This window comes from Epinephelus lanceolatus, chromosome 20 (genome assembly GCF_041903045.1).
Source record: "Epinephelus lanceolatus isolate andai-2023 chromosome 20, ASM4190304v1, whole genome shotgun sequence".
NCBI lineage: Eukaryota > Metazoa > Chordata > Actinopteri > Perciformes > Serranidae > Epinephelus > Epinephelus lanceolatus.
Window position 1 is genome coordinate 30,686,479 of NC_135753.1, and position 26,507 is coordinate 30,712,985.

At 40.6% G+C, this 26,507-nt stretch overlaps 1 protein-coding gene across 2 annotated transcripts in view; it reads left to right on the forward strand.

Annotated features, from left to right (window-relative positions):
• Positions 1–26,381, forward strand: part of wwp1 (WW domain containing E3 ubiquitin protein ligase 1) — a 36,558-nt gene extending 10,177 nt beyond the window's left edge. Inside the window, exons 3-25 of one of the 2 annotated variants that reach the window (XM_033638718.2) lie at positions 1,090–1,181; positions 2,014–2,152; positions 4,912–5,036; positions 5,420–5,572; positions 5,827–5,899; positions 8,283–8,464; positions 11,817–12,258; positions 12,625–12,720; positions 13,239–13,413; positions 15,920–15,974; positions 16,325–16,409; positions 18,494–18,622; positions 19,033–19,105; positions 19,211–19,282; positions 19,463–19,551; positions 19,810–19,969; positions 21,289–21,422; positions 23,453–23,593; positions 23,691–23,811; positions 24,153–24,257; positions 25,305–25,401; positions 25,805–25,877; positions 26,201–26,381. In XM_033638718.2, the coding sequence (XP_033494609.2) occupies positions 1,112–1,181; positions 2,014–2,152; positions 4,912–5,036; positions 5,420–5,572; positions 5,827–5,899; positions 8,283–8,464; positions 11,817–12,258; positions 12,625–12,720; positions 13,239–13,413; positions 15,920–15,974; positions 16,325–16,409; positions 18,494–18,622; positions 19,033–19,105; positions 19,211–19,282; positions 19,463–19,551; positions 19,810–19,969; positions 21,289–21,422; positions 23,453–23,593; positions 23,691–23,811; positions 24,153–24,257; positions 25,305–25,401; positions 25,805–25,877; positions 26,201–26,300 (2,889 nt within the window). In that variant the 5' untranslated portion in view covers positions 1,090–1,111 and the 3' untranslated portion in view covers positions 26,301–26,381. The remainder of the gene's footprint in view (positions 1–1,089; positions 1,182–2,013; positions 2,153–4,911; positions 5,037–5,419; positions 5,573–5,826; positions 5,900–8,282; positions 8,465–11,816; positions 12,259–12,624; positions 12,721–13,238; positions 13,414–15,919; positions 15,975–16,324; positions 16,410–18,493; positions 18,623–19,032; positions 19,106–19,210; positions 19,283–19,462; positions 19,552–19,809; positions 19,970–21,288; positions 21,423–23,452; positions 23,594–23,690; positions 23,812–24,152; positions 24,258–25,304; positions 25,402–25,804; positions 25,878–26,200) is intronic. The other variant, XM_033638720.2, reaches the window with a different exon arrangement.
• The last annotated feature ends 126 nt before the right edge of the window (positions 26,382–26,507 follow it).

The following is a 26,507-nucleotide window of genomic DNA, read 5'->3' on the forward strand; positions in this document are numbered from 1 at the left end:
CTAAAAAAACACTGCGGGATCGGGATGTAGCCTATAGTGACAGGATGGAGTTAACAAATGTTGTGGTCTGAAGGTGCACTGATCCCTCTACTTCCCAGCGCTCTCAAAGCTGCCGTGTTTCATCTTAAGTATCCCCGCATCCAGTGCGCCTTCAGAGCGGGCCTTTAGTGTCTGTGGGCGCATCTTGGAAGAGAGACGCACGGGATTGAGACCACAGTCAGTCAGCAACATTCTTTTCCTCCACAGCAATATTATGGCCAAGTGATTCATTTGTTAAATTCATTAGTTTCATTTGTTAACTTTGTTTATGTTATTTATTAGTGTTATTTGAGCCACTCACAGCCTACTGTCGTTGCTATTTGTTAATTACATAAAGAGGCGTGATGATGCTGGTATTATTGAGCATAGGCTTTATCTCATTAATGTTTCTTATTCAGGTCTCTCTTAGAAAAGAGACCTTAACCTCAATCACTGCATGATTATATAAAGGTAAAAAAATAAATAAAATACAGAGGAGGAGAATAGAATATGAAACAGCCTTTATTTCACTAAAAACTAAATGAAAACAATGAAATAGGAGCACTATTCCTGACCAGTGTGTCAAAAATCATGCAGGCCAGGGAAACGAAACAAACAATCCCATGAATCTTTTTATTAATAGCCTATAAAATGACGTGTTTTCTCCTGCGGGATGGGAGAAGACACAAAATCAGTGCATCTCTATTATTGTGTGGGCATAAATTCTCAGAGTTTTGCGGGAGCGGGCGGGAGTGGACATACACAATGTGGGTGCGGGTGGGAGCGTAACACACACGTTGCGGTTGCGGGCGGTAATGGTCAGAAATTCAGCAGGAGCGGGCAGGAGCGGGATGAAGAAAACAGTCCCGTGCAGGGCTCTAGCTGGTAGAATCATGACCACAAATCTCAACAAAATGTTCAGAATATGTAGAAGAAGCCTTTACGACTTCTCAGCTGTATTTTTACTTGAACCATGCCAAGTTCACGTTTCTTATTTGTGATTTTACGGGCTATTATGTGTTATGTGTTTTGATGTTTGCTTTATTTGTCCGTGTGCGTATGGTTTTGAAGGTTTCCCACTGTGGTGTATGACATGGCCACGGCCTCATCTAGAGCAGAGTCTAGCCATAACCACAGCGGAACGACACAGCTCCATGCCATTGGTGAGTCCAAACACAGTAGGCTATAAAGAATAAGACTGGTAGGGTGGTCTCTCAGGGTCTAGACCCTGTCATTCTCTCACAGAGCTCACATTAGCCCCATTTATACCCCCTTGTTGAAGGCAGGAATGTCACGTAGTTATTCTACCTTCCTGTTCTTTATAAACAGCGCAGAATGGGGGTCCAGAGTTGTTTTGCCTTTTAATCTGGCAGTGAATCAACGTCTGTGTTAAAGAGAAAGCCTGCAGGACAGGACGGGTGTGCTGTTTTGGCGACGTGTTATGTGTATGACCCACTGCAGGGAGATTTAAAACCAGCTAGCTGCTAACTTAAGAAGAATAGCAATTGAAAATGTCCGCAAATTGGGGAGACAATGAGGTCCAGCAGCTCTTACCTGTGGAGCCAAGGGCAAGATCAACCCCCATGTAACAGAGACAGTAAATTATTATTATTTCCATGTTTTGCCATTGTTGTTGTTTGGAAAGCACTACTCAATGCTGATGTCATATGTCACACTAGAGGCCAACACTGCTGTGCTACACGTCACACCCGTCAAGCCTTTTTTGCTACTGGAATGCCGCCATGCTATCTAAAAATCACACACTGGGGCGGCACTTTGCTTGTGTTGTTTGGTTTTGTGTAAAAAAGCAAAGGCAGCATAATGAAGGGTCTTCATAGGCACACTGTCGTGGTATCTTTGTGTTTAAAGGACTATTTAAGCACTGTACATCTGAATTTCTAAACAAGAGTATTAACTTCATGCTGAAAATGTAAAATGTTGGAATAAGAAAATAATTCAATGGTCTCATCACTTGCTTCATGTACCCACCACCAGTTTCCTGTGCCAAAATCAAGAGGAAGAAGAGCCTGTTTGGGACTGCCATTTATGTGGAGGTGACAGCGGAGGGGGAGTCGCGCCGCACAGTGAAGTCTCATAGCTCCTCCAGTCCTAAATGGGATGAGAGGCTCACTCTGTAAGAAGCAACAACTTGCCTCCTTTGTGTATCTGACTGTCTGTGTGTGTGTGTATGTGTGTCACAGCATGTTATATAAACAAGTTCGTGTTCACAGTGCACTTCATAAATGAGTGTCAGGGAACTCGTGAATCCCATCAAAGTCTGTCTCTCATTATTTGGAGAAGGTAAAATGAGAGACAGACTTTGAAGTTGAGACAACCACAGACATCTGTCTTGTCATACTCCCCCTAACCAGAATGTTCCTAGAGAGAGCCTGTGTTGATTTCCAAGTTGCCCATGCTCATATAAAAAGCTGTTATGTGAGGAACATGGAGATTTCCTCCTCTCTAGGTCTTTTAGTAAGTTGATTTAGGTGCAGCAGTTTGGGCTCTATGTCTACTTCACGGGACATACGTTATGTAACAAACATGAGGTTGGTGGTTCAACAAGAGAAAAGGCTATATGACAACACACAGAGCTCTTTGTATCATTTGAGACTTTTGCAGCTCTCTGGCTTCTGAGTAGTCCAGCGAAATGCCAGAGACACGTCATGGCAAATATTAATCGCCTTGATTGGGTAATTATTGCCAACAAGATAGATTGTTGCTACCTTTGCGATCTTGGGTTTGCACCATAGATGTTTTGCAAGCCATTGGGAGTCCTACACAAAGTGTTAAGGCTATAATCCTAGATATTTCTCTTTAGGCTGATGTGCTCAACCGTGAATACAATGAATGTGCTGTGTAGTGTTCATTTTGTCTAAGCACAGAAAACACAAGGAAGCAGCACTGTGTGAGCTGAGTACATCAGTCTCTCAGCCTGCAGCAAAGACAAGATTGTTTTAGGAGGAGCAGAAGAGAGCATCTAAATAATAGTTGTTTTGTTTGTTGTTTTTTTCTTGTGTGACAGGGAGCAGATGCTGAAAGTAGGAGGTCTTGAATAGTGATTTTATTTGTTCAGTGTACATATGTCACCACATGTCTGTTCCCCAAACTCAAATGTAGGGCTGGGAATCGTTCAGAAATGTTCCATACTGGTACCAATACCTTGACTTCAATACCAATTTTCTAAAATCCATTTTGACGAAAATAATTACATTTACACATTACGGTACAAGTCTTTAGTTTTATTTTTATGCTTTCAGAGCAGTTTCAGAGCATTTGAAAATATGAACCCACAGCGTGGTTTAATTTAATTTGTCTGTTTCAGCTCTTTAGTTTTATGTTTGTGCTCTTTAGTTTTATGTTTCAGCTCTTCATAGTTTTATGTTTCAGCACTTGAGTTTTATGTTTGCATTTTTGCACTCAAAGCAGTTTTACAACATAAAAAATAAGCCATTATACCACTGCTTGATGTTGTCTATTATCTAACGTTACATAGGTCCCAGTTTAAGTCACCGCACCTGTTGCAGTTGCTTTAAGTGTAGTAAGCAACCATGTGTAACTTGGCCAAATTTTTATGTTGTATGCTAAAGGTTACCCATTACCCACAGTCATCACGCACCGTCCTCAGTAATCCCAGATGAGGGGCAATCTGCTGGTGAAAAATTTGAAGGTGGCTCTGTAACATTAAGTGGACTTTAGTGCTGAGAGGAAGAAGGCTGTGGTCCAGTCTTTTTCTTGCAGTCCATCACAGAGCAACCATCCACTCTTAAATTTATGCCATGCACGTTCAAGTGTTTCATCAATTTTGTTTCGTTTCTGGTCTTGGCAACCATGTCTGTTTGCATATATTGCATTGCATGCCACTGGCATCGAGCCTGATCAAATGGAGCCACACTTTCAATCTCTTCTTAGACATTTTCACACATATGCAACACACAGAATCCATTTGTAGAAATCCATTTGTGTAAATCACTCTTGGGCTGACTGATATTAATAGATGCGGTTCAAAAATAAAAATGTTTGTTCATTCGCTTCTAACTAAATTGTATTAGCAACTACTTGATTTACAGTGGTAAACACAGATACAAAATAATAATTTTATTATAATAATAATAAAATAACAATGATGAGCAAGATCATATCATACAAGCTGCACAAGGTCTAAAGTCTAAATGCTTTTCCATCAGCTACATCAGCAGGCCGCAGCACCTTTCCTTTATGGACTTTGTCACCTGCAGGATTTACACAGACTCAAAGCCATTGATAAACACACACCACTCACAAAGTACAAAATGGCAAATAGAATAAGGATAAACACAAACTGAGGAAATGGGCTCCCACGCCAAAGTCAAGCCTCTCAAAATACAACAACACACGTGATCCTTTCTCTGGGCGCAACATGTCTATGATGTGTAACATTTGACAGCTAGTCATAAGCATTATTAGATCTTGGTAGAAGCAGGCTCACTGACGCTGATGAGATTTACTCCGTAGGTATCAAAATTAGTTACCGCATGAAGATGCATTTTTTGATACTCAGTAGTATTGAAGCAATTTGGTAGGTGCCATAGAATATGGAAGCTCAGTACCCAGCCCTACTTAGATGTATTCACTGATCCCAAAGCACTGTAGAACTCCAACAGTGATTGAAGTTCACAGGGTTGTGCACTTATATTAAACTTATATTGAAAACCTGTGAGAGTGTGAAGCAGAGCTTAGTGCTAAGTGAATCCATCCATTTGTAACACGATGAATGAGTCTATGCTTTAGCAATGCCAATTTCTGACTGTGTCTGTTGTCCTTCTCATGATGTTGTCAAATTGTGAGATTTGTGTAAAACGTTTTAAGAATTACATGTGGTGTGTGTTTGTTTGTGTGTTTTTGACCCTCTAGGAATGTAACACCGCACACACAGGTGGATTTCAAAGTATGGAGTCACCACACTCTGAAGGCAGATGCTCTGCTGGGCAAAGCCACGCTGGACCTAATTCAAGCCCTGGAGAAGCATGACAGGAAATGTATGATTAAGCTACATCAAAAATACAGAACCATAACACAACGTCTAGGGTGGGATGTGTTTATTATGTAACAAATACAGCTGCGGCACAGTTGCCACAGTACCAGACAACAGAAGAGTCATGAAGTCAGACATCAGTGTTATGTATCCGGACCTTTTTTGTCCCATTTTTGGATTTTTTATAGGGATTATTAAAGTTAATCAACATTACCATGATGACATGTTTGTTGTTGAGGTTGCCTGATATCCATGCTGCACATCATTGCATCTTTTTCTGTAATATGAATATTATAAATTCAGTCTAAATGGTTTGCTTTTTGTTTTCTTTGATGGGCCTCTATTGTAATGCCTCCTCCCACACCATCCCCCGTTTTGGCTGTACAGTGGAGAATGTGAAGGAGGTGCTGAAACTGAGCGTGGAGCAGAAGGGGGCTCCGGTTCCCGCAGGGGAGCTGACTGTCTACCTAGATGGCCTGACTATCACTGACCAGGAGGAACTGGCACCGCTTACCAACGGCAATGCAGCAAATGGCACCAGTGAGTATTTCTGTGTTAGGGATGGGTGATAGTGGGGTTGGCAATTTTAATTACCATGTGTACTGGTGAATGACAATCAAGGAAGGAGAACAGGGAGAAAAAAGTGCCACAGATACATGTGCTGGAAATGCTGGCACTCTGTCACCTCAGCCTTGTACAATCAGGCACTTGTCAACTAAATTAATTATTGTAGTAAATATACACCTTTGCATAATTATCTGTAGGGTAACATTGTTTTCTGCAATCCTCTCTAGAAGTCCAACAAAATGGTGATGCCATCCATGAAAATGGAGACTCTTCCTCTTCTTCCTCAAGGGCTGCCAACAGGTAAACTAACTCAACGACCCAGCCATTTGGGGTTATTTTATGTTGCAACATATTTCATGGGAAAAAATGTTTCTGTCTCCTTCACTCTTCCTAAAATGGTTGTTGGCCTGGTTAGAGAAACTCCTTGAGAACCAGGAGCATGCTAATCCTCAAGTTAAGGAATGCTAACAGGCTGCAAAGAATTATGTGTTTGCATGGTTTCGCCACAGTGTGCCCTATGGAAACACATACAGGCATATTACCACTGATACTCTTATTCTACTGAATTGCATTAGCATGTGTAAAAAGGCTATACACACACACGCACACACACACGTATATATATGTATATATATATTATACACACATACATACATACATAACTCAGAGAGGTCTGTGTTCTGTCTTTGTCTTACTTTTCTAAACCCTGGCTCTATCCCCTTCTGCTTTAAGCTCTCGTGCTGCCCCACTGGTGCCAGTCTTTATTATTTGTCACACAGCAAAAGTGCCCTTCAATGAGGCTTACTGGGCTTTTATGGGAAAGCCACAAAGGAAGCACGTCTGCTCATCGCAACAGACGGGAGGTTGGTGGGGGGGTTGAGTGGGTTGTGGCTGCCTGACTCCTCTCTGCATTGCAGTTGCTGAGAGGACTGCAAGACACAAACAGGGGTATATTTAAAACTTGGTAGTGTTTCCCCTCCCTGGGAGTTCCCAAAATGTTGAGTAATGAGTCCACAGCAAGATCGGAAAGGTTGCCAGCTGAGGGGAATTTGTGGTGACAAGACAAAATTTTGCTTTGTCATTGTTACCTAAGTAATGAAACCTTAAACAATTATAATAACATACACATACATTTTTGTTTCAATGAATTCAAGCACAAAAGGGAAGATCAGCTCCAGTTTAAAACAGGGAAGCTTTAAACAGTTTCTACTAAAAAGAAGAAGAAAAGCAACACAGTGTGTATTTATCCTGCATTGCATTTTTTAAAATTGTAATTGAAGTTTTGGTCTGAACTTGGTTTTAACCTCCCCACCTCTTTCCCAAATGTGACTTCACTTGCAGCTTGTAAAAGCAGAAGTGAGTAATCGACTGTTTATCTGGAAGCTGATTCTTGGGGAACCCCTCTGCCCTACTTCTCTCTCTCCAGTTGTTCTTCATGAACTCACAGCTCTATCATACTTAACTGGCAGTCTTTACATTATTACCTCGCTTCTCTTTTCTGTTCCACCTACCTCCCGTTATTTATTTATTTATTTCATTTTAGAAATCTTTATATTTCCTGAGTTTCACTCACCTTACCTGTGCCTTCATTTCCCTCCTGTTTTCCTTTTTTACTTTGCTTTGTTGCTTTTCCCTTCTTCTTTCACTCCATTTCAGTTAGCTTGTGTTGCTACTTTTCCTCAGGCAGTCAAGTAGGGAGACCCTTCCTGTGGAGCCAGAGGCGCCAGGTCTCACAGTCTGTCAAAATATTTGATACTGGCCTCCGTGCTGGCTACAGGAGCAAAAAGTTGGATTTGGTTCAAACTGTGTGTGTTCCTACTTAGGTAATTTCAGTAATTGCTCGTCTGTTTTGTCTTTGGACCTCTCTCTGCATCAGATTCCAATACTAAAACAGCAATTCCAGTCGCCTTTGACTTTGTATTTGTAGGTAATCTGTAAATATTGAAACATCAGTATAATGCTAACAATAAATTATTATAGATACAAATGAACTGGGCTCGACACTGAAATGTAGACTTGGGCAGATATGGTAGAAAAAATTTACTGGCATCATTTTCTGTGTAATGTGTCTTACTGAACATTGTGTATTTAAGTATAGTGTTGTAGCTTTTGTGATTCGGGACATGCTGAGTAGTAAAATCAACATCCATTGTTGTCTTCGTTTATGACCCTGTCTGACTTTTTCTTCTTGGTCGCAGCTTGCTGGTCCGACCTTTTTCTTATTGCTGGCTGCCAAGACAAAGCCTGGACTTGAGTCATATATTAGATTTTGTATTGGTCTTAGCGTTGGCTCGTCTGTGGCACTGTCTGAACTCTGCTGGCTCACAAAAGAGCCTGTTCAGCTGTGCCCATTACGTCACTACTCCATCCTATTATGTCCTGTCCTTGCCCCTACAAAACAATAGTCTCAATGTCACAAGTCGGTCTTTTATCTGGCACCCACACACACACACAGAGGAAGCACACACTTACCTTCACTAAGCCCTGTAAGTCAGAGTTAGTATGAGACTGTTTTGGGCCAGTAGGAAAAACAGAGCTTGAGTTTTTTTGTTCTTGGAATTATCATCTTTTAGAATGAATGAATGAACTTGCTGAACCGCTACTGAGTTTTTAACAGTGTGTGTGTCTCCAGATTCAGATTTGATGAAATGATTTTGAACTCTGTGTGTGTTTTCTCCTAAAGCACAGTGAATGGTACAGACTTGGGCCCGAGGTCAAGTTCCTGTTCGGCCTCCAATGGTGTGGATGGTCAGGTGCCTTCCAGCTCCTGCAGCCCCGCCCTTGATCACATCGTCAATGGAGATGCTACACCCAACTCCACCCCAGTCCACCAACCCTCAGACAGTGACACAGAGTGTCGGACTGGTGAGCTTGATCTTTAGTTTGCAACTGTGTGAATCACAGATTACAGTATCTGTGATGGTTTAAAATGGGTTCCTTGAAGAGTGTGGTGTGCCTCTGGCCTCTTCAATGCATTGTTGTGTTTTTCTCATTAACAGCCTTAATCCCCTGTGAGTGGTAACGTCGTTAAATATAATTCACTTGAGATTTGGAGTATTTCCTGATTAAATTTGATAAATTATATGCTTTTGTAAAAGATGAAATAATGGAAGTCATTATCAGACCACCTCAGTTACGCACGTGCATATTTCCAGCAGGTATTCATTATGTTCCCTGTGCTGGGCCTTTACTTCTTCATGGTTCACTTGGTCCTGGTAACAGTAGAGTATAACAGTAGATTCGTTTTCATTAAGTGAGGCCTGTCAGCACTTCTGTCGAAAAACTCCCAGGAAAGATAAACGCATAGAAAAGGAAAGCAGAGTGTAGTATACTATGGAGGGCAGGCAGGGGAACCGATAGCACATTGTCTACACTGAGCCTAGGTTGATGGGAGAATATTAATTCTTCACATGTATATGTAAGTTAGGGCCACATAAACAAAATCCAGTCGCACGAATAAGAACTAGTATGATTTGTTTGAAATTATTGAAATGCTCCCCATGTGCCCTTATTCAAACGAAAAAGCAAGATTTCCCTCATCCTTGGTGCCTCCTCTGCCTCACTTTGGTAAGAAGCTAACAGACTTTTTAAAAGACCTCTTACACACCCTTGTGAAATTGCAGGTTTGTGAAATGTAGAGACTGAATTAACTATTAGATGTCAGTCTTGTTCCATCCTTAATGTGATCTGTAACATGCAAGGGGTGACAAGCACTTGCCAGAAATTGCTTTAGTTCCTTCAGTGTTGTTCTTGGACTTGGCAGGCGTATGCTGTTTACCAACAGGCATGATTTTTATAGCGGTTGGTAAACCTTGAACACAGCTGGAACCCCCATTATGAAAGGGTATACGGACTAATGCAATCAGGGTGTGGTACAGCCCAGATTTCAACAAAGGTGGGATGCTGTGTAAAATGCATTGATTTGATTATAGTACAATACAAGGTATTTAATGTTCAAACTGATAAACTTCATATACACTTATTCTAAATCTGATGTCTGCAACATGTTCTAAAAATGTTGGGACAGGGGCATCCTCAAAAGGCTCAGCAATTTACAAACAAGGATGGTCACTTAGTGAAAACATGCAAGGGCAAACAGTCCAGCTGTTAAAAAAATATTTCTCAACGCACAGTTGCAATGAATGTAGGAGTTTCACCATCTACAATCCTCATCAAAAGATTCAGAGAATCTGGAGAAATCATGTAAGGAGCAAGGCTGAAATGGCTTGAAAAGGCTTGAATGCCCATGACCTTTGATTCCCCAGGCAGCACTGGATTAAAAATCGACATGATTGTTTAAAGTATATTACTACAAGGGCTTGTGAACACAGTTAATTGCTGCAACTACAAATGCATGTTAAGACTCTACCATGCCAAGCGAAAGCCATATATCAGCAACATCCAGAGATGATGCTGACTTCTCTGAGCTCCAGCTCATCTAAGATGGACTGACACAAAGTGGAAAAGTGTGCTGTGGTATGACAAGTCCACATTTTAAATTATTTTTGGACGTTGTGTCAGTGCTAAAGAGGAAAAGGACCATCCACATTGTTACCAGCTTAAAGTTCAAAGCCAGCATCTGTGTTAATACGGGGGTGTGTTGCCAAGACACATTCTGCACTAGTTACAACAGCGTGGCTTCGCAGTAAAAGAGTGCAGGTTTTGCATTTATTTACATTTTGCACAGCGTTACAACTTTTTTCTTTTTTTTTTTAATGTTGATAAGATCCTACTGCTCTGTGTAGTTGCAGTTGTCATGCAACCCCAGCATGTGCAGAATGTGGCTTAGTGTTGTCTTGCTGGAATAAGCAGGGATGTCCCTAAAGAAGACGTCGTCTGGATGGCAGCAAAACCTGTATGTGCCTACACAGATGTGCAAGTTACCCACAATGCTATTGACAGCAACACCCCCCATATTATCACAGATGATGGCTTTTGAACTATATGCTGATGATCCTTTTCCTCTTTAGCCCAAAGGACATAATGTCCATGATTTCCTCAAACAATTTGAAATGTGGCCTTGACAGACCACAGCGCACTTTTCCACTTTGTATCAGCCCATCTCAGATGAGCTCGGGCTCAGAGAAGTCCGCAGCATTTCCAGATGTTGTTGATATGTAGCTTTCACTTTGCATGGTAGATTCTGGTAGTCTTAACTTGTACTTGTAGATGCAGCAATGAACTGCATTTACCGACAGTGGTTTTCCAAAATGTTCCCAAGCTCATCTAGTCAGGTCCTTTTATAAATCATGTTTTTCTATATGTTTTACACAGCATCCCAATGTTTTTAGAATAGGGGTTGTACAACTGAAGTTACATTCAGTATATATACATCCATCCAGTACTGTCACGAACGGCAGAACGTTGCCATCAAAAACACTGTCTATTGTGTACTGTGTATTTTGCAGTCAAAGAGGATTGCAATGTTTAATACAACTTAAGTAATATCTGCTGCCTTAGCTTCGACACACAGCACCGCTCTCTCACTGGAGCAGCTCCAGTCTGTGTTCGTCTTTGCCATCAGTGGCACAGCAGCCTTCAGTGTTGATAGGTTATTCCCCATGATGTGTAACCAAGCAGAAAGTGCTGTGGGTGGGACACTGAGCAAAGCTACACAGTGGAGTGGGAACTGCAGACAGACAGTTGGCTGTATCAGAGCCAAAGTAGCACATGTTTCCAGTGTATTTATTCTAGCTGCCATTGGATTTTAACAGCTAAAACAACAACACAAAATATAAAATCATTATGTGGTGGTCAGTGCAGATATTGTGGCTGGCTGCCACAAATAAATCAATGTATGAGAAACACTGCCACTTCCTTTTGTTTTCAGTTTTGTTAGTTGGAGTAAATCTGACATTTATATTGTTATTTCTGTCTGTACATCTCAGAAAGCTGCAATTTCACAATAGTTGTGTGGATTTTTTTATATCCACTGTAGTTTCATGTCAAGACACTGATTATCCATTTTCAAACTTTAAATTTCTTCTGTCAGTGGATATGTTTTCCCTCACAGAGGCACTTGCTGATCAGCCAGTTGCTATGAGTTGAGTATGTATGTAGATTCTTAGACTTTTAGACAAATGGGCTCTTGTTGTACGGTCAGACATTACAAATGCAGTTCTTCCCTCAGATATCACTGAAATCAAGTCGTAAATGAATAAAGTGTTTAGTCCATGCATGTAAACGGCAACATTGTTTTTCTCTGACTTGCCTGCAGTCAATGGGGAGCCCTGTGATGCTGCTCCCGAGCCATCATCCTCCACAACAGATGTGTTGCCCCCTGCAGATGACCATGAGGACTGCAATCAAGATGCTACCCAGCCAGACCCTGACATAGCACCAAATAGCACATCTCAAACCCTGCCAACCTCCACACAGGCTCCAACATCCTCCTCCTCTTCTGCTGCTAAGCCTATTGATGGCACTGCTGCTGCTGCTGCTGCTGCTGCTGCTGCTGCTGCTTCCTCCTCCACATTCGCCTCCCCAGCACAGGGGGCCACCTCCTCATCATCGTCCACTTCCTCCCCAGCAATTGGAGAAGCGAATGCTTCAGGAGGTGGTGGTGCGAGCAGTAGTAGCAGTGCAACTGTAACAACAGACGGGGCAAAGCCCAGGCAGCAGGTCCCCAGTGCTGGAGCCCCAGATCCTCTGCCACCGGGGTAAAAAACACCAATAGCTGCCTTGTCTGCATTCCCTGACCGTTTAACATCACATACACACATCAAGCCATTATAACATGAAGAGGTATTTACTATATTTTCAAAACATAGTCTAAAAACTTAAAAAACAGTATTATATTTTATTATCAAATAAAAACATATAGTATTCTCTCCCAGGAAGGTGGTGCCACCTGATGGCGATACTCATTTATTTGAGTATCAAACCCTTAAAACACCCACACACTCATATTTTATTAAATCTGATGTACATTTTCTGTTAATATCTTTCTATCCATATCTGTCCTCTTGCACAATCTTAATGTAGCTTTGTTTTTCCAAATAGTTGTTAATTGTTGTGTCTTTCAGTTGGGAGCAGAGGAAAGACCCGCATGGAAGAACTTACTATGTAGACCACAACACCAGAACTACGACCTGGGAAAGACCACAGCCACTACCACCAGGGTGAGTATCTTTCTTGCTCACTCTCTCTCTTCAGCCCCTCTCAGACATGATATCTGTAACTTTACTGGGTTCATTTGTACATTTTAACAGTGGCCTTTTGGCTTTTATATGTAGGTCTCCACAACAGTGTTTGGAGGTGTGGTATGGTTTGTTTAATTTCTTGCCCCTGCATTTAGTCCTCATAGATTAAGACATATTTAAGCTACTGATACTGCATAAAAAAGTGTCCTAATAGATGAATATAACCAGTTTCCTGAAGGCAAAGAGTCTTGTGAAGCAGGGTGGTGTTGTCTCTGTTGTCTGGTAACGAATCAACAAACAGTAGTATTGTTTCTAATTCTAATAAATAGATTTAGAATTAACTTAGTCAGTTTCATCTATCATTAACAAACCTTTATTAAAATGTAATTCTGGGAAACCAGTGAAGTGCATTTTGAACATCTCAGGCTGACTCATTCATTACTGCTTGCTTTGTGAGCCTGTCCGTTTACTGTACCATATCTCCATCACTCCTCTAGTTGGGAGCGCCGAGTGGATGACCGAGGCAGGATCTATTATGTGGACCACAACACCCGCACCACCACATGGCAGCGTCCCACCATGGAATCAGTCCGCAACTTTGAGCAGTGGCAGAGCCAGCGCAGCCAGCTGCAGGGAGCTATGCACCAGTTTAACCAGAGATACCTCTACTCTGTAAGACAATACCCACCCCCACACTTCCTACATCCTCTTTTCTCCCTTAGTCATTGCAAACTTCCTGTGGATTTGTACAAACACAGGGTTCCCACAGTTGTGAAATTCCTGGAAAAATTACAAAATTAGAAAATCTGTTTTCCAGGCCCTGAAATAGTTTGTAATTAACAGAATCTGGATTGGAAAAGTTTTGAATATACACTGTATTAACTATTGTTTCAAATATGTTTATAAAAATCTTAAAACATGTCTAAAGTTAAGCAAAATACATTCTTGTGTATCCAGTTTAAAATCAAGTGCTGTGCTGCGTGACTTTGAAATGTCACTAGTATGGCATGATAGACACAGACTAGACCAGCATCAAGTCATAGTCAAGGCAGGGATATAAAGCCTGCTGTCACATCAGGAGAGAAACAGGATAATGCAGAAAGGCTGTTATGTAGTGGGTTAATCAAGACTTTCACACTGAGATCTGAAGCACATAAGATGCTGAATATTCACCATCAGTGTTAATTGCTAAATGATGCTGGTGACAGTAACCACTGATGGATAGTGAATGTTAGCTTGGGAGGCTGCTGTAGTACAGTCATACAGTAAAGCAGCAGCAGCAGCAGCAGACTGTCGTCTCCAACTAAATCTCAGCCAATAGATCTGACATTTGGCTATAAATAGGTTGCTTATTTACAGACATTTAGCCTGCCAGTAACTAATGATTCAATCAAAAATCAACTGACAAATTCCCTTCTGTTCAACTTTAATGTAATAATGTATCATGAACGCTCAGGTTCGGGCAAGATGCCTGCCCATTTTAATTTAAGTCATGGGAATGGGTTAAAATATTGTGGAAAAGTTTTGAACATCCATTGGTAAAAAGGTGTGGGAACACTGTAAACAGCAACAGTTGTTCTAAATACAACTCATTAGTTTATTTGTAATTCCCATTATTTAAGTAATTTTTTGTGAGCAAAGATAAATGCTGCCAGTCTGCAAAACAGCAGACTCACGCATCACTGAGTCACCTGACCACACCGGATCTATCTAGCTTTTAGCTTGTATCAGCTCATCACCTTAAGTATGCATTTAGCTCAGACCATTTCCCAGTATTTACCCAAAACTACAGAAACAGAGAAAACTATTTTGCTCAGACTGAAACGACTTCTACAAATCTTTTAAGTCTTTGAAGATATTTTAGTCTCTGGTGATGTCGGTTTTCTCGGTGCCTTGTGTTTGTAATGGCTCTGATATCAGACATATTGCAGTCCAGGACCCTTCTACCATTTTCAAGAGATATGAAATGGCTCCATTGTCTTTTTAGAGAATTTAAGGCACCATTTAAAAAGACCAGATTAGATTATCGAAAATGATAAATCACATTTATTTTATATAAAACAGACTGCTTTTTTAAGTATATGTTGGGACTTTAAACCTTTAATGTTTCATTCAGACTTGGCTCTCTGTTGGCTCTCTGTTCATTTCTGTCCATTATGAAGTGTAGACTTTTCCTGTTCCTACCTAAAACCACCGTGCATAATGCAACTACAACAGTGAGAGCAGAAATTACACTTATTGTTATACCTAAATCAAACAAGTTTAAGTCATTTTATGTTGATAAATGTCTGATCTTTAATGTGATCTTCCAACAAACAATAATCAAAACAAGGAACAAGTAGCAGTGTTTCCCGTACATTGATTTATTTGTGTCAGCCAGCCGCAATATCCACACTGCCCACCACATAATGATAATGTCATTGCAAATGAATAGAAAGCAATGCCTGTTTTAAAGGTAGTTAAATCACAGGTCAGAAATCTAAAACACTACAGTATGCAATGAAAATGATTAGCCTCATTGTAAAGTACAGTAGAGTAAATCAAAGAGAAATAAACAGTGTTATTTTCTCACCCCCATATGTTTCTTTCTGTCCAATTTGGCAAGAGTAAATAAGTCGATGTCAATTTTGTCATCATGATGATCTTAGCCCAGCTTCCAATGGTGGTTACAAATTATAACTTGCGTTGTTTTCATCTTTCGCCTATTGAATCTCACCTTTTTCTCTGGGTGCATTTATTTTGCAACCCCACTCACTCAGTTCAGAGCTCAACTCACATAACCTAAGGTGAGAACTTTGCCTTGCTAAAGTTTAAAAACAAGCACGCCTCAGTCTCTGCTCTAATCTGGTTATTTTGGTGAGCCTCTGCTAAGTCTTTGATCTCAGCAGTGATGTTATCGTCACTGATGATGATTAGCTCACAACACAAATCAAAGAAGGACAACTGGGAAGTATTGAGCTGTAACTGGCCACAGAGGCCTTGCTGTCAGCAACAAAGCGGAACTCAGTTTCTCATTTTGTTTTGGATTTTTTCCCATTTCCCTGATCCTTGTTGTGGAGTCTATTTATTTTCCTTTTTTGCTTTTGAATGCATACACATATTTGGAATATTTCTGGACCCCAGTTTTTCTCGTGTTTTTTTTTAAATGGATGTCCATGTGTGCATCCCTCGTTTCCAGGCATCCATGATGTCTGCTGAGAATGATCCTCTTGGCCCGCTACCTCCTGGTTGGGGTGAGTTCATGTTCTTTCTTCTAAGTACTGTACATATTTTCATTTGGTGTCAGTTTGCACTCAACTTTAAATTGGAAATAGATTTGCAGTTAATGCTGATAAGTAAAAACATTGTACCTATTTTCATGCCAAAATGGATGTAACTACGAAAGAACAAATTGTGATACTGTTTCTCCCCTTTAAATCCCTCCCTCTGCTGTCATGCCTCACTGTTTACAAAGATCACAGATGTTTATAGCGTTAGTCAGCACTGATGATGATAATCTGTTAAGTGTTGCCACACTGTGGGGCCCAGTGTCCTTTCTGGCTATTAAGCTACAGATTCCTGTCTGTGTTCATATCAACTTTAGAGCGGCGTGTGGACTCCAATGACCGAGTGTACTTTGTCAACCATAACACCAAGACAACGCAGTGGGAAGACCCCCGAACCCAAGGGTAAGCTCAGTGACAGAAAAACCACAAACAAACCAACACATTAAAAAAAGGAAACTGTGTTTTCACACACATGGCCGCACTGTGGTCAGGTTAGAAAATACACACATAGAAAATATAGCTTGCAGAATCCTGTGTGACTGCAGTGAGGTGGCTAAATATTAAATTAAAGCAGGAATATACAATTTATAATTCAAGATCCTTTTAAAGATTATAACTTTAGTGTGAAACATCATCTAGAAGTCATTGTTTTTTTTCCTGTCCTGCACCACACTGATATCGCACCGTTTTCTTATAGGGTTACCAGAGATTTTACCGGCCTTTTTTGCAGTCATTCAAACTGGTGTGTTGATTGGCATACTGAAACTATAATAGTCGTGCTCCCTCAGGTATTATATTCTGTATGTACTGTGTTAGGGGCAGCATGATATTGGATAAAGCTGACATTGCTAGATTTTTCTGCGATATGTATTTCACAATAGAGGAATGTTCGACAGATGACTTGAATAGCTCTGTTTGGAAAGAGTGCATCACTGTTAAAAAAAAAAATTATATATATAAAAAAAAACAAGCCAAAAAAAGGACTTGTTACTCTAAATTACTATCCTTTCTTACACCTGGTTCCAATGGACCAAACACAGACGCAGATGAATGCTGTGCCCACTCTGCTGAGGTGATCCATAGGGGAAATTAGGTAGTTGAATACAGTGGTTGACTCATATTGACACCATTGTAATCTTATAATATTCTTCTGTCAGTCTGAGCTTAAGTCAATCATTTAACATGCCATGATATTAATAGTGCATGTTGCTTATTATGAAATAAGGGGGGCTACCTTATGTTGCACTCCTTCTGTTTCGTGCTCATTTTAGGTGGTGGACAACGAGCAGGCCTGCTTAGGTTTTGATGAATTGATCAAGAATGACTGTGATTGGTGGTTCACTGTGCATGCAGAGCTTGTATGTCACTCACTAGCAACACTGTGAAACCAATAACTCTTAAATTAGAGTAAATTACATTATATCAGACAGACTTCTCTTGTACATTAATGTTACGTCAAAGGAACTCTAAAACCAATCTGTTATGCTTTTAAAGGGTACCTTTGGTATTTTTCAACCTTTTTTCAGTCCATATCTATAAAAAGGTCTATCTCTGTAGGGATCATTTTCATAATGGTGTCAGACACTTAGAATAATAGTCTGAGCCTGTCAGTGGTTAAAAGAAGCACTTTTACCTAAACTGACGGTGCACAAATGCCCCAGGTGGTTACTTTGCAGCCTGTTGCTCAATACTGGACCAATATCAAAAACTCTTGTTCCCATGAGTCACGTACTGTAGACACAAAAACATAGAAAAATTGGGTCCAGGTTTAAAAATACATAAGTTACCCTATACGTTCTTAAATGTTCAGTGAAGAAAATTCTGAGGCAGTAAACTGTGGCATAACACGGTCATTGAATTTTTGCTGGAGTGGAGGCAACATCTGCTTTTCCAATCTGGTTCCAGTAAAGCCAAGATGAATATATGTAGTCATTATATCTGAGCAGAATGTTGAGAATACCTCCTGACAGGCCATGATGTACAGTTACATTTAATTTACAAGAACAAGACATGCAGACAACTCTGTTGGCCTCCAGACTGTCTGCACAATGCACAGTGCTTTCACAGTCCTTCTTGTCTTTTGATTTGTTTGAAGTTAATGAGAAGCACATCCAAAACAATATCAGGATCTAAACCATGAACTTCACTGTGCATCAATCTGACCTTAGACCTTAATGACGTGCATTCTGGGAGCAAACATTTGTACTATTTTCGTAGCAGAACATGCTACAGCAGTTAATGATCTACAGGAGAATAACAACCTTTATTATCAAAGCAGCTGTAACTAATTTGCCTACCAGAAAGCCCATTATGCCACCATTATAATAGCACCATTAACCTGTTGTTAAATGTGTTTGAATATGAAAAACATTGGAAGCTGCACCAACAACTAATGTGTTTCTTGTCCTTGTACAAAGCCTTCAGTTTTCTGCCTCTATCAGTCAATGTATGTAATCATATGTATGTAATGTGTGTGTTTCGTGCAGGCTACAGAATGAGGATCCTCTTCCTGAAGGTTGGGAGATCCGGTACACAAGGGAAGGCGTTCGTTACTTTGTGGATCACAACACCCGAACCACCACTTTCAGTGACCCCCGCACTGGAAAGTCGTCTGTGTAAGAACACAATTATAGATAATTTACTGGTTCATGTGTTCTACATTACACTACATATTACAGAAAGCCATGCTAACAGCTGCAGCTATGGGAGCTTGCGCACAATTTAAGAGGATATTTTACTGGGTCCAGATGGAGTCATTTTTTTACTGTGATGTAGCCAGTGTACATACAATGGTTCTATTTCACACAGTGACATTCAAGGAATTTGATAAATTTCCTTTGTAAGCCAGGAAATATTTCTAAATGTTGACTTCATGGGACCAGATCAGAGCATATTTCACATGTGCAGCATTTGGTTTTCATTATATGGTGAACACTCAACTGTTGACCCCTGTAGAATTTATTTCATTTCATCAATCAGTTTATACTTGTCACATTTTGACATTTTTCAACGTTGTTCTTCTCAGCACCAAAGGCCCTCAGATTGCGTATGAGCGCAGCTTTCGATGGAAGCTTGCTCATTTTCGCTACTTGTGCCAGGTAGGTGTTCTTTGTCTTTATTACTCGTATTTCTTGCCCACAGTCACTTGTCTTAATATTATTTTTCCCCACAAATGCATTAATGTTTTTTCTGTCTTTGCTCAGTCCAATGCTCTCCCTAGCCATGTGAAGATCACTGTCTCAAGGCAGACATTGTTTGAAGACTCTTTCACGCAAGTAAGACGGTCCTTTTACTACTGTCTGGTTTCACTTTAAGCCAATGTTATATAGTGTATACAGAATTTCAAGAGCAGTGCATGCTTTGTTTCAGAGTTTTCCTTTGCTGTATGTTCAGTAAATGCATGCCAACCATGCCTATGTCATTTGCTGATATTGTGTGTTCTCTCTGTTTGATAGATTATGGCCCTGAAGCCTTATGACTTGAGGAGGAGACTCTATGTTATCTTCAGAGGCGAGGAGGGTCTAGACTATGGTGGCTTAGCCCGGTATGGACAATATAAGCAGTACAATGGATTTTTAGTGCAGACTAGCTTTTTGTGAAATGTAAGCCGTAATTGATAATGTGCAGTTGTCTTGAAGTTGTCTCGCCTTGTCTCTCTCCTTCCATTTTTTAACTTTTCCTCCTTTCATTTTCTTCCCCATGTCAATTCAAATTTATCCCTCCACACACACTCTCTTATCTTCATCCTCTCTTCTTACCTCTGTCTGTCCTTTGTCTGTTTCTCGCACACCTAACTTTGCAGAGAGTGGTTCTTCTTGTTGTCCCATGAAGTGCTGAACCCCATGTACTGTCTGTTTGAGTATGCGGGCAAGAGCAACTACTGTCTGCAGATCAACCCGGCCTCTGCTATCAACCCGGACCACCTCTCCTACTTCTGCTTCATAGGCCGATTCATCGCAATGGCAAGTTCACATGCTGCCCACACACAAGGATACAATCCTTATAACACTAACACCTACGCAAATTTAGGAGGTAAAACAGGCTGACAATTTTCCAATCAAATATGTTGACTAAAATAACCAAACATTAATTAATAAAACATGTTGAAACAAAAGAGTTAAAGAGGAGCTATTATGCTCAATTGTAGGTTCTTAAAGTAAAGGATTGTTCTACTATTCTGTTTCTACTAGAACATGTTTACATGCTTTAATGGTCTGTCTGTGTTGAATCACCTGGATTCAGCCTCTGTCTGAGTTGCTCAACTAAGTTTGCATGTTTACTTCATTATTTAAAACTTTGGCCACCTTTCATATGAACATCCAACATTGTAACATTATATATCTGACAGAAAATAAGGGAAAGCTGAATAGGTCCCCTTTGAGGTTCACTTTGTTACAAAAACAAGTGCACTTTGAGACTGCACACATTCTGTATGTGTTTCTATGCCTCTGTGCTGCCTATAGCTGTGGCAGGAGGCATCATCTTTATGGGTTGTCCATCTATATGTCCATCCCTTTGTCCGTCCCATTCTCGTGAACGTGATATTAAAGAAACCCTTGAGGTAGTTTCCTCAAATTTGGCATAAACGTCCACTGGGACTCAACAACGAACTGATTAGATTTTGGTGATCAAAAGTCTCAGTCGGTGTTGCCTCACAAAACATGTTTTTCCGCCATAACTCAAGAATTGATTCGCTTTTATGACACAATTTCACACACGTCTAACAGGGTAAAATGATTAAGTGATGATATTTCTTATATAAGACATCAAAGGTCAGTTTCACTGTGACATCGTAACGTTCTGCAAAAAAACCCAACATTTTTCTGGCCATTATTTAACACCAAAACTCAGGAGCAGAAGTGGAGGCATTTGGTCAGATACTAAGTTGCTGACACTAATCTTGAGTGTCCACCTTGAAACTATGCTGATTGTATAGATCTCCTATACTGTTTAAAGATATGTGAAGCATCCATGTTTAAGAATTTGCAGCTTCTTTACAGCAACATCCATATTTGAAATGTTGTCAATTGTCATGGCTTCATATCTGTTTGTACGGACATGGATTTAAACTGTAACTGCAACTTGACTGGTTCTTGGAGACATACAACTGCGAGGCAGTAATTGTAGTTATTTTCAGATTGCCAGAGTTAAAACACGTCATGGTTTCCTTATATTTAATACATCGATCTGTCATGTGATTGCCATATGTTCAGACGTACCATATTTTTCAAAATGACCAGCACAGTAAAAAGAATCTCTTTTTATTTGCCTCTTGCTGCAGGCACTTTTCCACGGCAAGTTCATCGACACAGGCTTCTCTCTGCCCTTCTACAAACGCATGCTGAACAAGAAGCTAATACTCAAAGACCTGGAGTCCATTGACCCAGAGTTCTACAACTCACTCATATGGATCAGGTAAGTTGTGTCTCAGGGCTGCATGACCTTTGGAATGTATGTGAGTATTCAGGCAGGAAGATTAAAGTGCAACACACACCACTGCCATACACTGTGCGTTAAAATGCCCACCTCCATTATATTCAATGAACAAACCCTCGCTGGCCGATGCGACGCGCTCTGCTTCAGCCCACTGCTCTATTTCCAGCGTGGGCGGCACTGCGAGAAAAGTCTTTTATGTACGTCTCGGCCGCCATAGTTTCATTTGCAGCTTTCAAAGGGGTATCTGGATACTTAAGTTTTTCAAATTTTTAATAAGACAGTTTTGATAAGAAACTCACCCGTGAAATCCAAGTTGTTGTTGCCTCAAAGTTTTTCCTCTTCTTCTTCCATTACTAGCAGTTGGCAACCGTTGGCAACTAGTGTAGGCACAGCCACCTAGCGGGCTGGGGTGGGAAATACACTTTAGTGTCGACGGTGCCGCTGCGCGCTGCTGCCAATGTGTGTTGGGGGGTGGCACTTGACGGCCACAGCGCCGCGCTGGTGGCAGTGTGTGTTGCACTTGACATGCATATTCTAATTTTAATGATCACTTTACTGTCAAGCATCTGAGAGCTAAAGCCAGTTTTTTTATTGTCTATTTGACAGCTCTTAATATCACAGCAGTTTACACAAAGTGGACCTTTTGATTAAAGAGTCACTTTGTACATTCTTACATAAATTACCCCGTGATTTAAAGGAAAGTCTCCCAAGGCCCCTTGACCCCACACTTGTGTGTGCACACTATTGGTTCAGTGTATTTAGATAGATATACTGTAAGTGTTTTTTAACTCTGGAGGGAGCCAAAGTAGTGGAAAAAGTTTTTGACATCTGTCTTGTGGGTCTGTGCAGCGCAGGTGATGCACAGTAACGGTCTCACAGACATCTGTTATTCCAAATGAATGTTTTCAGCCTTTGCAGCCTTTGTATTAGTGGACCATGAGGGGGTATTTGCTGAATTTGCCAAAAAAAAGTGTAATGGATTTAGGGCTGCCCCCGACTAAGAATTTTCCTAGTCGACCAATAGTCATCATTTAGGGCCATTAGTCGACTAGTCGCCCTCATGTTTACGATATTAATGTAATTAATAAATGATATATTTTTGGCGGAGAGGTGTGAGAAAGAATAGTATCAGTAACATTGTTAACACTGTGCTACATTACAGAGAAATACAAAACCGTACTAATGAACCTTCATTAATATAGGCCTATATTTTATCTCCAAGTGCACGTCACACACTGAGCGAGCCGCCTGTTAATGACGCTGTGGGCTAATGGGCATGTAGCTACTTCCATGTTTCAGATGATACGTCATGTTTGTAATCGACCAATGAAGATGAGTTTACATAATGTTTATTAATGTGCATTGTCCCTTTCAAATAAACTAAACTAAACTAAACTAAAACTAAACATATCACCTTGGGTTCGTCCTTCACCTTCTCAAAATGATCCCACACTTTGGATTTCCTGCCTGACATGTTATTAACTAGCCTGTGGAATAACCGCAGGTACCAGCCCTGGAAATTAACCTGACTCTTGTCTGACTGCTGAGTGTGGACACTTCCTGTGTCTGTCCTTTCAAATTAAATCCCCACATGGTCCAGTCATATAGGTTTTGATTTGTCTGAATGAAATCTTGGTGGCTGTGGATCAAGAAAACGTGGGAAGTCAACTGTAAAAACATGCGTACCACAGAGATATGGAAAAAGGACAGATCACACACACATACAAGAGGCAATTTATTTATTGACACAGACAGAGAGGATACAGGGTGCTAATAGGGGATGATCAGTTAATTGCAGACATCACAAGATGTAAGAATAGTTATTAACAAAGATGGCGCCAATACCGGAGACTCGTTTGCCAGCGTTTGCTTACCTTTACAAGGCAGTCAGATTTTATGCTTTTGGATGGAAACTTGAATATCTCAGAATTATTAATTTGTTTTTGCAACAAATGAACTGTTCATCCTCAATTATGCTTTGACAGCAACACAATATCATCTCTCCTCAGGGACAACAACATTGAAGAGTGTGGTCTGGAGATGTACTTCTCAGTGGACATGGAGATCCTGGGGAAGATTACTTCTCATGACCTCAAAGCCGATGGCGCCAATGTTCTAGTCACCGAGGAGAACAAGGAGGAGTATATCAGGTTCAGTGTAGCTACTGTTTTATCATATTAACAACTGTATCTGACCTCTGAATATCATTGTGAGTGACTTACAAAGTACGTTTTTGCTGTCTTACAGTCTAATGGCAGAGTGGAGGTTCTCCCGCGGGGTAGAAGGTCAGACCAAAGCTTTCTTGGACGGCTTCAACGAGGTCGTTCCTCTTCAGTGGCTGCAGTACTTTGATGAAAAGGAGCTTGAGGTGAGCAGCATAGCAGCAGGTGTTTCCACGGTCATGGAAAACCTATTTTCTTTTATGTTATGGAAAGTTATGGAAAGATTTTGAAATTCTGTCCATGAAAATGTGTGGTAACCCTGGGTGCTGTTATGTCTCCAGTGAGCGTTTATTTAAATCTCAGTAGCCTACCCCACTCCACAGAGCTTTGAACACATTACTTAAAAACATTAGATAATATGGTTGTGTGTGGAAAACCACTATTTCCTCTATAATCTTTTTGTGTGAGAATTCTCTCTCCTTACTTACTGTATTTGCTTTGTGTTCTACACATCACTGATGTACTTGTATGTGTTTGTTTGACCCAGGTGATGCTGTGTGGCATGCAGGAGGTAGACCTTCAGGACTGGCAGAGGAACACGGTGTACCGTCACTACACAAGGAACAGCAAACAGATCATCTGGTTCTGGCAGGTACAGTCACACAACCAGACATCATGTCACATGTTCTTCACCCTCTGCTGCTTATAATGGAAAGGATCTGAATATTGTGCCAGCACAAGTTCAGATGTGATGGCACAGTGCACCAGGAAAGGCCAAAAGTGCCAAAGAGAAAGAAGAGAGCAGTCTGTTTTTGGCTGGACTGCAGTGATGCAAAAGTCATTCACTGCTTGAGTGTTGACCTGCATTCACAGAAAAAAAAGATCACTGGAGAAAATAAAACTACCTTCGCCTGCTGTTCAATGTTTTAAACCACAACTGGAGTCTATAAGTGCCGTTGCATACGGTTGTATTCTGCGTTTGTGAATGCCACTCTGTGGGCCTCTACATATGTGACTGAACACTGTCTCATACTGAGACTACTATGTTTACACTGGTGCATTGTACAGAAATGAATTAGGTTTTTTTTATTTTATTAAATACAAAATTTCAAACAGGCATCTGTAAAACACATTAGTTCATTACAATACATGAGAACATGACAGCTACATGTACTGATAAAAGCAGGTCATTTAAAATCTGAAGTAAAATAATCAAAATGAATAATATAGAAAAGGACAGACTGTCGTATTAAAGTGTCATATTAAAGTTTGCAAGAGGGGATTACTTACAATTATTATTAAGATCATTTTTTCAAATGCTTAAAAAACAAGTGATGTGCTTTTGTCTAAAAAGTATTTTGCCAGCAGATCAAATTGTTTTACAAAAATATTCAGTATATCCCTGTCACAATTTGGCCGCAATTTATTAATAACTGTGATTTTTGTTTTTTGTTTTTTTTCCAATCAGAACTCCTAGAATATGTTGCTTGTAAAAAGTGTTTGTTTGAGGCACGACATACACACGTGTGCACATGATCACGATGGTACTCCCTCCACCTCATGTTGAGCCAGGAAAAACCCTGTGTTGCTCCTTTTCAGTGTTAATATGAAATGTGTTATATGATTTAATGATTAAAGCCTGACTAATCAGCTGTGTTAGGTTATTGATGATTGTGTGCTGTCACTTCCTCCCCTGCAGTTGGTGAAAGAAGTGGACAATGAAGTGCGGCTGCGGCTCATGCAGTTTGTCACAGGGACGTGCAGGCTTCCTCTGGGCGGCTTCGCTGAACTCATGGGTCAGTGACAGACGGACACACACAGAGTAACATATTTACTACATCATCAGTCAGACACCAAGAGCTACTGATACATACTCTGCACATTTTACTGGAGACATTATGTTTTCAGGCTGTCCGTCCTGTTCTCATTAATGCAGTATCTCAGGAACACTGTCAGGGAATATTCCTCAAATGTGATTGAGGAACTGATTAGATTCTGGTGGTTAAAGGTCAGAGTTGCTGTGATATCATAAAATGTTTATACCGTTTGTTAAATTCCTTCAAAGTCTTCACTACATTTATTATATGAGGGCAGACATGGACATAAACTGCAGCTTGAGTGGTCAGAGGAGTTGTACAAGAGGCTGTAATTTTAGTTTTACAGTGTTCGTCTCACCCGTCATTATCCTTTGCATTTCAGGAAGTAACGGGCCCCAGAAGTTCTGCATTGAGAAGGTGGGGAAGGACACGTGGCTTCCTCGGAGCCACACATGGTGAGTGGTGTGCTCTACCTCTGATTCATGAGACTCATTCCTCCCTTGCATAGAGTTTTTCCCAGATGTTATTGCAGTATATCGCTATTAACAGTGATTTACTGTGATAAACTGTATCTTCTGTGGCTGGATTCAGTTTGCCGTCGTATTCCAGCCACTGGTTTAATGAGTTTGCCAGAAAAAGTGATTCACAGCAGCTGCAGTTTGCTTAGAAAGCTGTGAATATTCCTGGGATTGTACATAATCATTATATGGGAACTGTTTACAATCAATAAGGATCCGACCTTTTATACTGATGTTTCATCTTACCGTTGTCTCTCCAGTTTCAACCGTCTGGACTTGCCTCCCTACAAGAGCTTTGAACAGCTGAAAGAGAAGCTGCTCTTTGCCATCGAGGAAACGGAAGGATTTGGCCAAGAATAGAGGGAGGAGTCCGCTTGTATCTCTCTCCCTCCCCATCGCTGTTTATTCAGCCAAGTAAAACAAACTAAAAAAAGACAAAAAGGAATTGCACAAGATAACCACCAATGTATATAAGCTATTTTGTCATTTTAAACCAAATCTTAATTTGCAGCATCATTTTTGCAGCAATCCCGTTCCCCAGCCCTTAAATATGATATGATACCCCAT